The following is a 15,233-nucleotide window of genomic DNA, read 5'->3' as shown; positions in this document are numbered from 1 at the left end:
CTACACTGACAGTAGGAGCCAACACTGTGGGAACAGCACCTTCCCAAATGAAGTTTGCTTCCACCAACACAGCTTTGTTCAATGGACATAGCTGCAGCCACACACCTGATGACATAGCTGTGTTGATCAAACTTTTAAATGTACACAAACCCTGAGTTCTGTCCATCTTGAACAGAACCCATATTTGAGATTCTGAAAACCAAATTATGCCATTAACTACATCTGTACAATTCCATGGTCTTCAGACATCTGGGCAAACTCATGTTATAATTTGGCCTATGGAATCATTCTCGTAAAGATGCACAAGATGGAAATAATCTAATTTGACTTTCAAACCCCAGGCTATGTGAGGCTTTTATGTTTTTAACTGACATCTTTTTACTTGCAGATTTAATACATTTGTTATGGAAATCGGTGAGACAATTAATATAAAACCTCATTATGCCATTTTTACAAAGTCATTTTTAGAGCAGAAATGCACTTAATATTGCTAAGCTACTTCTTCATGGAAGTCTTCTGTATGGAATTTAAACTAGCGACTAAGATTTGAAAGTTTAACAAGACAAGTACAAATAAATTGAAAACCGATTTGATTAAACTGAGATAAAAATGTATTTCTAGATGTCAAGTACTGAATTATATTAAGTAGTAATACTGCATTTAACGTTTGGCACCAACAATAAGTTTGACATTGTATACAACACAAAGTTTCAAGCAAGAATTGTCCTAAGAATCTTACAATTTAAGTGACGGAAGAAAGGCCATAATAAGAAATCCTCACTTGGGAATTGCAAATTTTGAGAATTTTTTTTTAAATTGGGCAGGTCGAGCTGGAGGGGATTATGCACTCAACCTGTGGACACTGAGGCACTAAGAAATTGATGATGGATGCAGGAGTGATAGTAGTGGCATTCTTAAATAGATTGTAAGGTAATTTCATGCAGATCAGGCCGCATGGAAAAACGGCAAGAAGAAAGAAGCAGAAGATGGAAACGAAGCAATTGTAACTGAGCTCTGGTCAAGTGAAAAAATTCTCTAAATTATTTCTGTATTTTCCACTTGCCGAGTCCAGCTTTCAAAACAGTCCAAGGGGTGCACAGAAATACCTTAATATATAATTAGATGGGGGTTAAATATTATTAAAATTACTCTAGTCCTGCCCCTTAGACTTATTTCAAAGGTTTGTTATGGTTTGTTCCTCCATCACCCGACCCCTCCTCTGTCAAGTCCCAAGTCTCAATCCTAATTCCTAACTTCTTTTTTAATGTATTAAAGGCTTGAGTTTAAGACACCTTGAAGAAGTGATTTTTGAGAATGGATTTAAAGAAAAGAGGCAGGCAAAATGGCATACGGGACTGAGAAGGAAGTTCTAGGCATAGAAAACACAGACATACAGCTGGTCAAAAGAGGAACATTTGAAGGATGACTCCGACTTCATAGCACTCTGCTATTATGAGAACGGGATCTTAAAAAAAATATATGTTAACCTGCCCATGCAACTATTTAGCGAGCAGGTGTCATTACCCTCAATATGCAGCACATTTTCAGAGCAATTTGTCACAGCCAAATTATGTGAAGACCACAGTTTTACCTTTACTGCTCGTAATTTGCAGAGCTTAGTGAAATAAACCAGGAGAGTGAAATTTGTCACACATACTGCATGTGGTAACATTTAGCTTCAACTGGATGCAAGTGAACAGCATTATTGGTCTCGATCTTCTCAAAACTTAAAGACTGCTCCTGTGAAGTCAGCATTCACTTCAGTAGTTTGAGTGATATTTCAGAGGAAGTCATTTAGGTTGATGGTAAATTGCCTAGAATGTTTAAGAATCCCATTTGGATACAGTCCTCACCAGAAAAGATGAGCTCACGTAAGTCGATAATAGAAATGGCAATAGGAGACGTGGAATAATGAAAAAATCCAGAGTGGTAGCTGACTCAGAAGGCTGATGCATGATATTGACACAGAAATTAGTAGAGGAGACGAAAACAAAAAAAGGACCAGAAATTACTTTAGCCTTGACCAGTGGAGACAAGGGGACTTTTATAAATAATTATTTCCCTTCAGCATCTGGCGCTCGTCTGTGGCTACGGAGTTACACGTTAAACCCCCATTCACACGGCTTCATTGATCTCCCGCTGCAACAGTCTTTACAATCAGTCTTTTTCTTTTCAGCACTGGTATGTTCTTGGATTTGGCAGAGGAAGTAGGAAATCTCCAATTGTGTTGTTCACACCACAGAGCTCTTAACACTTAGAGAAACTTAGGAGGAAGGAGGCTGTTGGATGCTGCTCTCCTCAGTGGCCTTCAGTTGAGCCCACGAGTGTTTGACAACTCAGATAATTACACTAGAACAGTTCAGAGGTTTGACATAAAAGAAGCAGAAATACCCAGACTGAGTTACATTATCTCACCACAAGAGGTACACTTACGTCTTCCACTTAACCTTCTCTGACTTTTCAGCCATTGCTCAATTGCCATAAGGAGGAAAGTTTGAACTGAGGGGAAAAACAGAGTTTAAGGACAATTATGAAAAAACATAGCAGCAAGCACCATATTTGTGCTGCTCATTTTGTGCAAGCCAGATGAAAGTGAGGAAGCTTACATTAGCCTAGGAACAACCAAGAAAAAACTCCATACTTTCATTTGTCAATCCTTCCTGTCAAATTGTGACCTATACAAAATCTCAGAGACTGCCTGTAGAGCAGTGGGGGGCAACCTGTGGCCCATCAGGGTTATCTAATTGCGGGCAGTGAAACATTTTGCTGGCATTGACTGTCCGCAGGCACGGCCCCCCGCAGCTCCCAGTGGCTGCGGTTCACCATTCCTGGCCAATGGGAGCTGCGGGAAGCAGCGGCCAGCACATCCCAATGGGAGCTGCGGGGGGCCGTGCCTGAGGACGGTCAACGTCAGCAAAATGTCTCGCGGCTCGCAATCAGATAACCCTCATGGGCCGCAGGTTGCCCACCACTGCTGTAGAACATAGGCCTATCTGATAATGCGATGGTTTTAAATTGAGTTGGAATATTAGCATGAACAACAGGCCCAAAGCATTGAACTAAAAACAAAGAAATAATGAGAAAAAAAAAAAAGTTGTGTTAAATTTGTAGTGACCCTTCAAAATACCAGTAGAGTGAAAGTACTTTCACTCTATGCATCCGAAGAAGTGAGGTTTTTACTCACGAAAGCTTATGCCCAAATAAATCTGTTAGTCTTTAAGGTGCCACCAGACTCCTTGTTGTTTTTGTAGATACAGACTAACACGGCTACCCCCTGATACTTCAAAATACCAGTGTTATCTTATTTAAGGTTTGGGCTAAAGTAACAGAAATAAAACACGGTTAATTGGGTACTGTGAGCAGTAAATATAATTGGCTATAATTGAATTCCTTCATCTGGCTTAGCTAAGGTCTGATAATTGCTAATGCCATCACACTTGTTTGTTAAATGCAATAAAAAATAAACTCCTAAGGTTCATTGCTAATACCTGCCTGACCATGTTAGAACACTCCTGGCTTTAGCCCATTTGTAAGTATCTTGATCAACTACTTACAAATGTTTTGTTACTGTTTGCATCTAGTAAATTGCTCATTATTTTGGCATGTTTAGAAGAATTGTATAAATATCATTTGATGTTTGGATTTATTTAAGGAATTTAAAGGTTAAATTAGTATTTTGGTAATATCCTGCATAAATAATAAGAAAGCCAACATTGCCCTTGTCCATTCAGAGAACATTGGTGAAGATGAAACAATTTGAATTAAGGGTGAAAGTGTCAGCTAAGATTTCCTGCCTTAAAGGGACACAATCAATTTAAAATCACAATTCTGCTGGAAAAATGATACATTCTATAGTTAAAAGAATAGCCTAATATGACTAGAACTGAAAGAGATTGGAGAAAAAAATGTTTAATTTTCAATGTAATGTATACCTACTGGTTCCCCTTGTATTGTCACTGTCCACTGTTTGTGTGGGTCTTTCATAGAACAAGGAAGGTTTTCTTTTCTTTTCTTTTCAATATATATGATAATATGATAGTAAAAACAAACAAAATGGCATGTGATCAGGGCAGCTGCAGTACCTGAAATTACTTTTTAACTTTTTTTTTTTTTTAAATTGGCAACTTGAAATCTAGTCAATGTACCTTTAACTGTTGCTTGAGGGTTTTTATTTTGTTTTGACAATAGTTCTGACAATACTGTATCACTCAGCATTTTGGCAACTGAAGATATTTTGCTTGTTTGTGTTTTTCCAAAAGTTCCATTTTATTTTTAAGAGTGAAAATTGTGATAGTACTTTGCTAGCTAATGGCTCACTCACCTAGTGATTTACCCACATTTTTCTAGTTTACTATTGTATTCTTTGGTCATGTAAGTACATTACATACTCTATCATAATCAACCAGTAATCTAGAACTACTTCCATTAAGCGAATTAAAAAAATTATAGTATTCTTGTTGAACTATTTTATTTCTTAAAGTGTGGTTTTGTGGAGCCAAACACTATTGAACAGTTTCTACCTGACCTCAGAAGTAGCTGTTATGTCAGTAGCAGATGGAGTGTCCCCTATACATGCAGTGTGCAATTTTTAAAAGAGTTAGGTATGCAATTGCACATGCAAAAGCATTTGGCCTTTTATGTATGCAACTACAATCATACATCTAGGTGTCCAGCTGCGTGCACAAATATCTTATTTTCATTTAACTAATGTTTTGAAAAGACAAAATCAGTAATGAAGATATTTGTAGCCGAAACCAGCAACTGCCTCTATGAGTTCAGTTTCAGTGGCTTTCTTGGTGTAGATGTATGAGGACTGAAGACCAATTAATTATGAAACATGTTTAACAAGGAATGCTGCTACATGGCCGGAAATCAGGTGGTTGCCAAAAGCTTCAGTGGCCCAATCAGATTGCCAATAATGGACATAAACTGAATATCAAGCCAGACCATCTGAAGGAACTAGCTATGGATTGAGCCAGGTGGTGCTGGATTTGCAAGAAGGTTACATCCCTGCTTGATTTGCCATGAGGGTGATGAATGTTTTGAAAGTCAAACCCAGAATTTAAAATTCAACAATTTGGGAATTTTCTGTATGAAAAGTACTGTATAGAATGGTGTTAATCTTTTAAGCATAAATTCTACCTAGTCTACACAGCCCTATCTTTCACCATGTACAAACAGACCAGTGCCACCAAGGATGAAGAACAGCTGGTTGAAGCCAAACCCAAGCAAGACAGAGGTTATGCTTATGGGCAGAAGAAAGCATCTTGAAGAGTTCACAACCATGGCACAATCTCTTTTTGGTGGGAATGCACCCACAATTGGTCAATTCACTTCATAATTTAGGAATGCTCCTGGATTTCTTGCTGAGGCTAAGCGCTCATATGATAAAAAGTATTAATCACAGATGCTACTGTCTCTGGTTGGGTAGGTGAGATTATCCCATCCTAGCAGACTATGACCTGACTGCAGTTACCTTTGTCATCTCCTGTCTGGACTATAACAATGTAACATTCCTAAGGGCTGATGGCTCCATGTCCAGTTAACCCTATACAGTACAGAATATCTCCTCAGCAACAAAGGCTACCTCAAACACATGAAGTCTGTCCTCTGCTCTCTAGACTGGCTTACCACAGAATATTGAGGTTAACTTCAAGGTCTCAGTCCTTGTCTTCAAGTTGGTCAAAGGCCTAGGCCCAGCATATCTCAGATCATCTCTTCGCTGAGAACCACAGTTGACGATTCTGCTCCTCAGGCAGAGTGTAATTTTCTACAAGGGTAAAAGCTCAATTGTGCAAGAAACAGAGCCTCCTTGGAAGCTAGTAAGAGACTATGGAATGAACTCCCAAAGGAACTAAGAATCATCACCACCTTCCTTGAACACTTTTCTGACCTTGCCTTCTCTAAAATGCCGAGCAGGTGTGTACATTTAAAAAAAAAAAAAAAACTCTACTAAAACAAAAACACTTCACTACACACAAAATCTGAGGAAAGAATGAGAAAGAGAGAGAATATAACCTGCACAAGAGTTGTTAGCCATGTCATTTAATGCATTACAGAAAGGTGCTCAGATGCTACAGTGATGAAGAATAAGAACCTACACAGAAAAGAAAAAGCAGATCAGAAGCCAACAATTTAAAGCTAAGGCATTCATTCTTCCATTAACAAATATGTAACTAACCTTTACATATCATTAACATCTGGGAGAGAAGTTTAGTAGGTCAATGAACCAAAATATGTACTAGATGTCAAACTAGGTGTTGCAACACAAGCATACAGAAATCATGGCCAGATACACATTAATCGTTAACACCTAGATAGGAACAGAGTTACTCATCTGTGTTAGTCATGAAATTCAAATACACAGGGAAGTCTGCCTCCAGACTCCATAAAATGAAACAACCTGAGCGATATCCTAAAACTAGTTGCACACAAACTGACCTAAATATCAAATGATGATTTCAGGATCAAACTGGATTCTGTCAACAAGAGAGTGCAGACAACATTCAGTTCATGCTACTGACTCAGTAAGAACTTTAAGAACCAAGCTATTGATTTCAGGAGCTGGCATGGCCCAGGGTTATGTTCCTCACAAATACTTCACAGCTAGCACATCAAGGGGAACTAGGATCCAGCCACACAGGCTGTCTACAGAACACTCAACGTAGTTCATCTACGTTAGCTGGATTTCCTTCACACGTATCCAGTTGCCCTCAACCCCCGAGATACCTTTCAGACGGAGGAAGAATCATCCTTAGCCAAAAGGACCAAGTACCTAACATTTGCTTTCTCACCCCAACAGCTGGCCTTAACAAAGAAACTGGACACCTCATTCAAACACGATTTTGCTTCCCCATCAGAGATGCCACTGCCTAGAAGAGCCAAAGCGCACAAAACATACTCCACGGTCCCCTCGTCTCCTCTAGAGCTCACCGTACCAACAGGAGCCTAGCCCTTGACACAGTCATGACCCATGATCCCTTTGTTGCCAAGACTGGATCTACCCAGAGAAGCCAGAGCCCTCATACCCACATCCATCCCACTAACCCAGGGGTGGGCAAACTTTTTGGCCCAAGGGCCACATCTGGGTATGGAAATTGTATGGAGGACCATGAATGCTCATGAAATTGGGGGTTGGGGTGCAGGAGAGGATGAGGGCTCCGGCTGGGGGTGTGGGCTCAGGGGTGGGGCTGAGGATGAGGGGTTGGGGTGCACGAGGGTGCTCCAAGCTAGGACCAAGGGGTTTGGAGGGTGGGAGGGGGATCAGGAGTGGTGCAGGGGGTTGGGACACAGAAGGGGGTCAGGGATGCAGGCTTTGGGGGGTGCTTACCTCAAGCAGCTCCCAGAAGCAGCATGTCCCCCCTCCAGTTCCTACAGGGAGGCACAGCCAGAAGCCTCTGTGTGCTGCCCCGTCCACAGGCGCCACCCCTGCAGCTCCCATTGGCCATGGTTCCCGACCAATGGGAGCTGCGGGGGTGGCACTTGAGGCAGGGGCAGCATGCAGAACCTCCTGACTGCCCCTATGCGTAGGAGCAGGAGGGGGAACATGCAGCTGCTTCTGGGAGCCATGCGGAGTGGGGCAAGCCCCCAACCCTGCTTCCCGGCTGGAGCGGGGCAACCCTTGGAGCCCGCTCCCCAGCAGGAGTTTGAGGCAGGCCCGGATTAAAATATCTGGAGGGCCGGCTACAGCCCCCAGGCGGTAGTTTGCCCACCCCTGTACTAACCCCTTACCCTTTGATGTGGAGCTACCCAGAAACCTGCGCCCCTCGCACACATACTCCTGCTGCACTGCTTCCCTTGGGGTTGCCTCCCTGGGAACCGGGGGGAACCAAGCCCCTTCTCGCAGCTACCACAGCGATCCTCAGGGCGAAAGCAGCCAGGCCCCTTCTCCCACATTACGGCACCCACCCGCCCACCACTCCCCGCTGGCGGCCGGCTCTAGCTCACCTGAAGCGGCCCCCGCAGTGCTGGCACTGGTCCCCCACCCAGCCGGCCTGGCACTCGCACTGCCCGCTGCCCGGCTGGCAGCGCCCGCCATTGGCGCACGGCTTATCGCACTCCTTCCCCTCGACCGCCGCCGCCGCCTCGGGCCCCGGCACCAGCAGCATCAGCAGCACCAGGAGAAGCTGAGCCGGGGGCCGCCCCCCGGAGCGCCGCGGCCGGCCGCCCTGCGAGCCCAGTCTCCCTGCCGCCGGCTGCCGCCGGCTGCTCCGCTCCATCTGCTGCCGCCGACTTGGGGGAGGTGAGAGCTTCGGACTCCTCGTCTCCGTAAGCCTCCCGGGTGGGCTGAGCGACCGGACGGTGGCCGGCGAGGGAGCTGCGGGCTTCCGATACGGTGGCCGACGAGGAAGGAGGCTGCTCAGCAGCGCCGCTCGCACTCGCTCTCTCCCGACTCTCAGCGGCAGGACTGAGGAGCCCGTCGGGCCGCGGCCGATGACGTCATCACCCGCACGGCGTCCACTGACATCATGTCGCCGGAGCGGACGGGGACTGCCATCGAGAGCGGGCAGCGGCGGCCAGAGCGGCGCGGGGTGGGGCCCGTCTTCTGGTACAGTGCCATAGAGCAGGGGCGCCCCGCAGCCAGCGATGGGACTGTCGGAGGCGCCGCTCCCCCCTGGCGTTCACCGGCTCAGCAGCGAGCGGGACAGGAGGTGGCCATGCCTCGGAGCTCAGATTAATGCACGAGCACTGGGGGGGCTGGACTGGCTGCTAGTTAAACCAGAGCCTCGCCAAGGAGGTGCTAGGCTGGGGAGTCTTCCCCCAGCCCCCACCACGCTCCCAAGCCCGGAGCCAGCAGGCACTGGGAGCAAAACCGAGCCTGGATTTCCCTGGTGATTTCACACTGCTGGCCCAGTCCCGGGGGGATGTCTGCAGGGCGGCACGGTATCCCACACATACAATTCTTCTCTCTTCCCAGTAGCTGAAGAAAGCCTAAGGACTCGCTCCCAAAGCCCATCGCAAAGTGCAAGAGAGAAGAAACAAGTGTCCACACAAGAAAGGCCTGACTCAGTGCTGAGATGAGGTGGAGCCTGCAATGGGAGAAAAACGTTCTTTATTTCTCTTGCAATGTTCATAGAGTCTAAGACCACTGTGATCATCTAGTCTGATCACCTGTATAACACAGACCATAGACCTTCCCCCCAAAATAATTGCTAGAGCAGATCTTTTAGAAAAATAGCTAATTTGATTTAAAAATAGACCGTGACGGAAACTCCACCATGACCCTTGGTAAATTGTTTCAATGGTTAATTACCTTTGCTGGTAAAAAAATTACTATTTATTTCCTGTCTGAGTTTGTCTAGCTTTATCTTCCAGCCATTGGATCATGTTACATTTTTCTCTGCTAAAGTGAAGATCCCATTATTAAATATTTGATCCTTATGTAGATACTTATACTCTGTAATCAAGTCACCCCTTAGCCTTCTGTTTGTTAAACTAAATAGGTTTAAGGACCTCTATCACTATAAGGTATGTTTTCTAATCATTTCATCATTCTTGTGACTCTTCTCAGAACCTTCTCCAGTTTATCAATTTATTATCTAAAGACTTCATTGCACTAAGCACTGTACAAAATTACAGACATCCCAAGCCCCATAGAGCTTACAGTCTAGGTCCAGGATTTAGAGAATAAACAACTGGTGAATAAACAGTTAACAGGTGGAACAAGAAGTATAAGGGAAGAGAAAAACGTGGGTATTTGCATTGATAGTGCTCACCACTAATGACTAAAGGACATAGCAGTATGTTAGTTTTACACTGAAACTCTCAAATTTCATACTTCAGTTACTACTGTGTAGACAAAAAGTTTGCAATATCACAATGCTCAATGTATTCCAAAGAATCTGTAAATGGGAAGGGAAGTTGAATTCCCATATCTACATTTGGGAGTAGTTAAAACAGATATTACTCGAGAAAGGGGTATGCTGTGGGCTTGCTTGAGTAAAGAAGGAGTTGCAGTTGAGAATCTTCACCATTGTTTAGGGGCTGGTCCAGGAGCGCAAAAGAGTGAGAAAGAGCAAGTAGAACAATATCATCATTACAGTGTGATTGACCTGAGTTATCTGAGTGAGGCGACAAATACCTTTCTAAACAGACTAGTCGAAATGAGGTTGTTATTTGCAATGGGAAGAAGGAACAGAGCTCAAATTAATGGTTTTGTTAGAAATAAGTAAAACCTCGATTATGGATTTGGAGAAGTATGTGAAGTACTTAAAGTGACAAGAGGCTAAATTTCACTGAAGTTACTGGGTCAAATTCATCCCTGGTGGCTCTCCATTGATCTGTTTAATAGCAGTGAAGTTACACTAAGGGTAAATTTAGTTCATTGTTTTAAATTTGGAAAGAGGTGCATGGTAAGGCTGAAGATTAAATTATTTTATTAAGTGGGGAATCAAAAGTGAAAGTTTTGGAAGCATTGTAAAAGGGAGAGGTTGAAATAAGGTGCAACAATGCAAAGAATTATGTTTTTGAGGGTTGGGTCAACATTTCATTGAAGCTGATGGGTGTAACAGTCACCCTTCATTTAAAATAGCTGTAAGAAACCAGTGAACTTCTTTATGGAACCAGAAATCTGAAACAATAGCAACCGCCACCTAAAACATAAGTATGTCACCACCCAGAACAAAGGTATATGTGGGCAGAGAGGTTTTGCTGTGTGTGGTTTTGAGTAGAGGTGTATGAGAAAGAGAGAGAGAGAAGAAAGAAAAACACTATAGAAACATAGAGAGGAGGAGCATAAAGCTAGACATAACCTGAACAAAAACTGAGAGTATGGCCGTTAAAAAAGCCTAGAGAGAGAGCTTTTGGGCTGAGTGCTGGCTGAAAGATGCTCGAGGCTGGGAGCAAAGACACTATTTCCAGTTGTTTGATTCCCGCTGTGTTCAGTGAAACAGGGTTTTGTACATTCTTTGTAAATAAACAAGATTGTATCAAAGATACCTGATTCTGTCATCAATTTCTCCTCCTAATAGAAACAGTGCACAGAGCCCTGAACCTTGGCTAACTGGTCAGGTAAAAAATCTAAAATAAAATAGTTAATCAATTACTATATTTAATCCAGACAGATAATTTGTATTTAGAAGTAAAAAAAAAAAAGCACTTGCTTGTTTGAGCTGAACCAGGTTCCTGATGGTTTCAATGTGGTTTCTGAATGGGTTACTGAAGAGAATGAAAGTATTGATTAGAAACACCAGAAAGTAAATCTAAAGATGTATGCAAATGGCTAATCTAGTCAGTCAAAGCACTTACCTGACACAGTCATGGTTATTAAATCCTTTACCTTCCATGCCTGAGAGAGTGGCAGAGCCTGTCGTCATAAAGAAAGTTTGCGACATAGAGCTTGTCTACATTTACCAGGGGATCGATGAGTGGTAATCGATGCATCAGTGGTCGATTTAGCGATCTAGTGAAGTCCTGCTAAATCGACCGCAGATCGCTCTCCCATTCGTGAAGAGCAGGAGGAGTCGACAGGAGAGCATCTCCTGTCGACATCATGTAGTGTGGACCCCGCAGTAAATAGATCTAAGCTATGTTGATTTGAGTTACGCTATTCACGTAACTCAAATTGCGTAGCTTAGATCAAATTTCCCCTGTAGTATAGACAAGGCCTTAGTTTAAAAGTTCTGTGCTAAGATGTCCTGGCACCCAAACAAAGACAATAAAGTAAATTGTTAGAGACTTAAGATAGCTATTGCAGTTAAACCCTCCTTTCCATACTATAAAGGTGGAGGAATGGAGGGCTCTTTCCAGGGTGCCCTATACTCACATTCCTGGAGCTGCAGACTGCTGCCAAGGTACAGTGGGTCAGAGACTTAACCAAGCACCCCTAGGCTAGAGATACCAGCAGTGTATGTTACTCGTACTCAGCTTCTGCCCTGCGTGTGCTATATAGATGCTGCTACTCTACCTTGCTTCATGCTGTAGGGATCCTACCAGTGGAAACTTCTCTGAGGCAGCTCTGTTCTTCATGTGTCACAGAGATCTTGCTAGTTCTGGCATCTGCTAAAGAGATCCTGCCTTCAGACTCTGCTCTGACTCGCCAGGTCTGGCCTTGCCTGCAATTGTCATAGATAATAATACTTTTGTTTCTGCCAAAACACATGGATGTTGTCCAAGAGAATAAAATAAATTACAACACAGTAATATAATAAAATACCATCAACTTAAAATAAAACATCAAAACAAATAAGGCGTGAGTGATGTCTCTCCATCTCTGACTCTCCTATATGTGTAGGTATTTCTCTCTAGTATAATGGATTTCTCACTCAAGTGTTTTTTCTTACAGTGAAAATTCCATTGGATTTGACAATAAAAAGATATGTCTTAAACTGGGTAACTAGAATACTTTGCCTGTTGGAATATAATAGATTTGTTTTTATCAAGTAAACTTTGAATCTCTCAAGTTACACTGTAAAAGTTAAGAAGAGTTCAGCTCTACAGATTCACTTTGAGTTGAAAAGTAGAACAAAGGAGTTTTCATAGTGAGACAGATCTCTACTCCATCAAAGACAGTATCCTTCCTCTGACAGAGGCCAATCTTGGATGCTTCAGAGAGAGTTGTAACAATCACAAATGCCTTTTAACTGCTTGATACTATACCACCAGAAGAAATTCCTTCCTGCCCCTAATTGGTAAACAAATTGTGCCCTGAAGCATGATAGTTGCTCGCCCTTTGCATACACAATCTCAGCAATGGGTTTTTTTAAAGTTTATTTGCTAATTTAATTTTAAATTTGGTTGGTTCAATTTTTACATGACAGGACAGGAATTTCTAAAAAAATTAAAGTTCCCAGGGTCATACAATTGTTGGTAAACAGTTTACCTACAAACATATATCAAATAGAGTGGGAGGGATTAAGTAAACCCAGAGTCTGGACTGAGCTATTTTTTTTTCCTGAGGAGAGATATTTACTAATAGACATATTGAACTGTTTAAAACACTCTTGTTTGGCAATAGGTACAGAAGGACTATGCTGTTTCTATAAACCACATTCAGTGTGATTAGTATATTTAGGAAAGGGAGAGCCCAAGATACTAAGACATAGACCTGCATTAGAACAGCATACTCCTCAGTTATCCTCACATATCTCTATACAGTATTTTAAATCAAGAACTGGTTATTAAATAGACATTTCCCCAGACTATTAAACTCAATTGCTTCTGTGAACAAGCATCACCAACAATATGCTTGTAATGAGGAACTACACTAACCCTCTTTCTCACTCTCTAGAGACTTTACACCCTTATGAAGCTGATCACTGTATCTATATTTGCAATTAAATGGCACCTTTTTATTCAGGGTGCTGGTCAAGTTACTTCTCCTCCTGAGATGCACAATGACAAGATAGCCAGAGACTATGTGGTTGTAAAAATAGACACTTGGGGTGAAATTATGGCCCCCTCAAAGTCAACAACAAAACTCCCGCTGACTTTAACAGGGCCAGTATTTCACCCACAGCGGCTGAGTCGCAGCTAAGCTGAATATCAGGGAGAGAAGCAAACAGTGGAAATGCTTTGGGAAGCTGACTCCCAGGCTGTCTAACTTGGGTGTCAGTCACCATGGTGTCTGGGTGTCAAGATCACAAGAAAGTGTAACTACAGCATGCTCACCACTGTATTAATGAATCTTTCCCTCCTTTGAGAGAAGAATGGTTTTGCAATGACCAGGAGTACTTGTGGCACCTTAGAGACTAACAAATTTATTAGAGCATAAGCTTTCGTGGAAGTGCATCCGAAGAAGTGGGCTGTAGTCCACGAAAGCTTATGCTCTAATAAATTTCTTAGTCTCTAAGGTGCCACAAGTACTCCTGTTCTTTTTGCGGATACAGACTAACACGGCTGATACTCTGAAACCTGTCATTATGCAAGGCACTGCATTTAGCCGTATGGAGTGAAAATCCATCAACTTCATGAAAAAACTCGCAGATGCATCCGAAGAAGTGGGCTGTAGTCCACGAAAGCTTATGCTCTAATAAATGTGTTCGTCTCTAAGGTGCCACAAGTACTCCTGTTCTTTTTGCGGATACAGACTAACACGGCTGCTACTCTGAAACTTTGCAATGACCTTTTCCTTGTTGTGTCTGTCCTCTTATCTCCATTACCTCTCCCATGGAAACAAAACAAATATAACTCCCTTCTCAAGTTATTAGACACTGGGACCAGCTACCGCTGACTAGTGTGTCGCCTAACTTCAGTAGCTTTTCATTCCTTGTCTGTAACCCATTCAGAGCAGATTTTCTCCTCAGTTGCAAGGAGCCATCTCCTGACTCTCACCCTCAACTGCCAAGGAACCTTTTGGTCCCAGCATTCCAGCCCTTCTGTTAAAGGGGCCTCCAACAGTCATGCCCAACTGCCATGGAACCTTCTGGTCCCAGCATTCCAGCCCTTCTGTTAAAGGGGCCTCCAACAGTCATGCCCAACTGCCATGGAACCTTCGGCTCTGAGCATTCTGTCCCTTCTGGTGCCACCCCCAGATTTTGGGCCTGGATCTGAACTCTGCAGTATCAGGCCTCTCCTAGTCCCTAAACAATATTTACTTGAAATACCCAGTTAGCTTTGAAGGACAAGCACTGGTCAGCCATTAAGGCTGCAGGTTTGTAACAGATAGCATGATTTTCCCATTGTCGGTGGCTTTTTTATGTCTGTGATGCACCACACAGTGGCAGCTCCTGTGTCCCATGGGGCTGGACCTGGCATCCTGCTCTTGCCATTGAGTCCAGGTGTGCAGGGTCACAGCATGGCTCAGGTTTGACCCAGCTGCCTCTGTGTCATGCTGGGGGTGGGCAGGCCAAACCTGAGCAGCACTGTGATCTGGAGCACCCAGAGTGGGGAACACGACCCAGCCCTGCCAGGCACAGGAGGTCCTGCTGCCCAGGGTGAGTAAGGGGCAGGCTCCCTCTCCATCCATCCTGGCCTCTCCTCTGCATTGGGTCTAGGAATAGGGTTGTGGTACTAAGGCAGAGAGTGCTGCTGGGATGGTTGGTGCCCCCTCATCTCTCGCAGCATTTTTTTATCAAAAATTACAGAGCAATCACTAAACCCGTGAGTTTTATTACATTTATCGTGAATGAGCTGTGATTTTTTTTGATTAAAAAAATACCATGACAAATCTGCAGCCCCACCAGTCATATATCTTAACTAGTAGTTGAAAGCTCCCGTGCTCTCACACAGGTGTGGCACTTGGGCCATGTAATCTACCAGCTGTGTAGTGTCCCTTATGTGACCAATGAAATTGT

The 15,233-nt window shown here is 43.4% G+C and overlaps 1 protein-coding gene across 3 annotated transcripts in view; it reads right to left on the bottom strand.

The window, feature by feature from the left end:
- Positions 1 to 8,391, bottom strand: part of ATRN (attractin) — a 239,209-nt gene extending 230,818 nt beyond the window's left edge. For all 3 annotated transcript variants that reach the window (XM_034772107.1, XM_034772109.1, XM_034772108.1), the window contains exon 1: positions 7,948 to 8,391. In XM_034772107.1, the coding sequence (XP_034627998.1) occupies positions 7,948 to 8,219 (272 nt within the window). In that variant the 5' untranslated portion in view covers positions 8,220 to 8,391. The remainder of the gene's footprint in view (positions 1 to 7,947) is intronic.
- Positions 8,392 to 15,233: the final 6,842 nt, after the last annotated feature.

This window comes from Trachemys scripta, chromosome 5 (assembly GCF_013100865.1).
Source record: "Trachemys scripta elegans isolate TJP31775 chromosome 5, CAS_Tse_1.0, whole genome shotgun sequence".
NCBI classification, from domain to species: Eukaryota; Metazoa; Chordata; order Testudines; family Emydidae; genus Trachemys; species Trachemys scripta.
The sequence above is the reverse complement of the archived record's forward strand: the minus strand, read 5'-3'. Positions and strand labels throughout refer to the sequence as shown.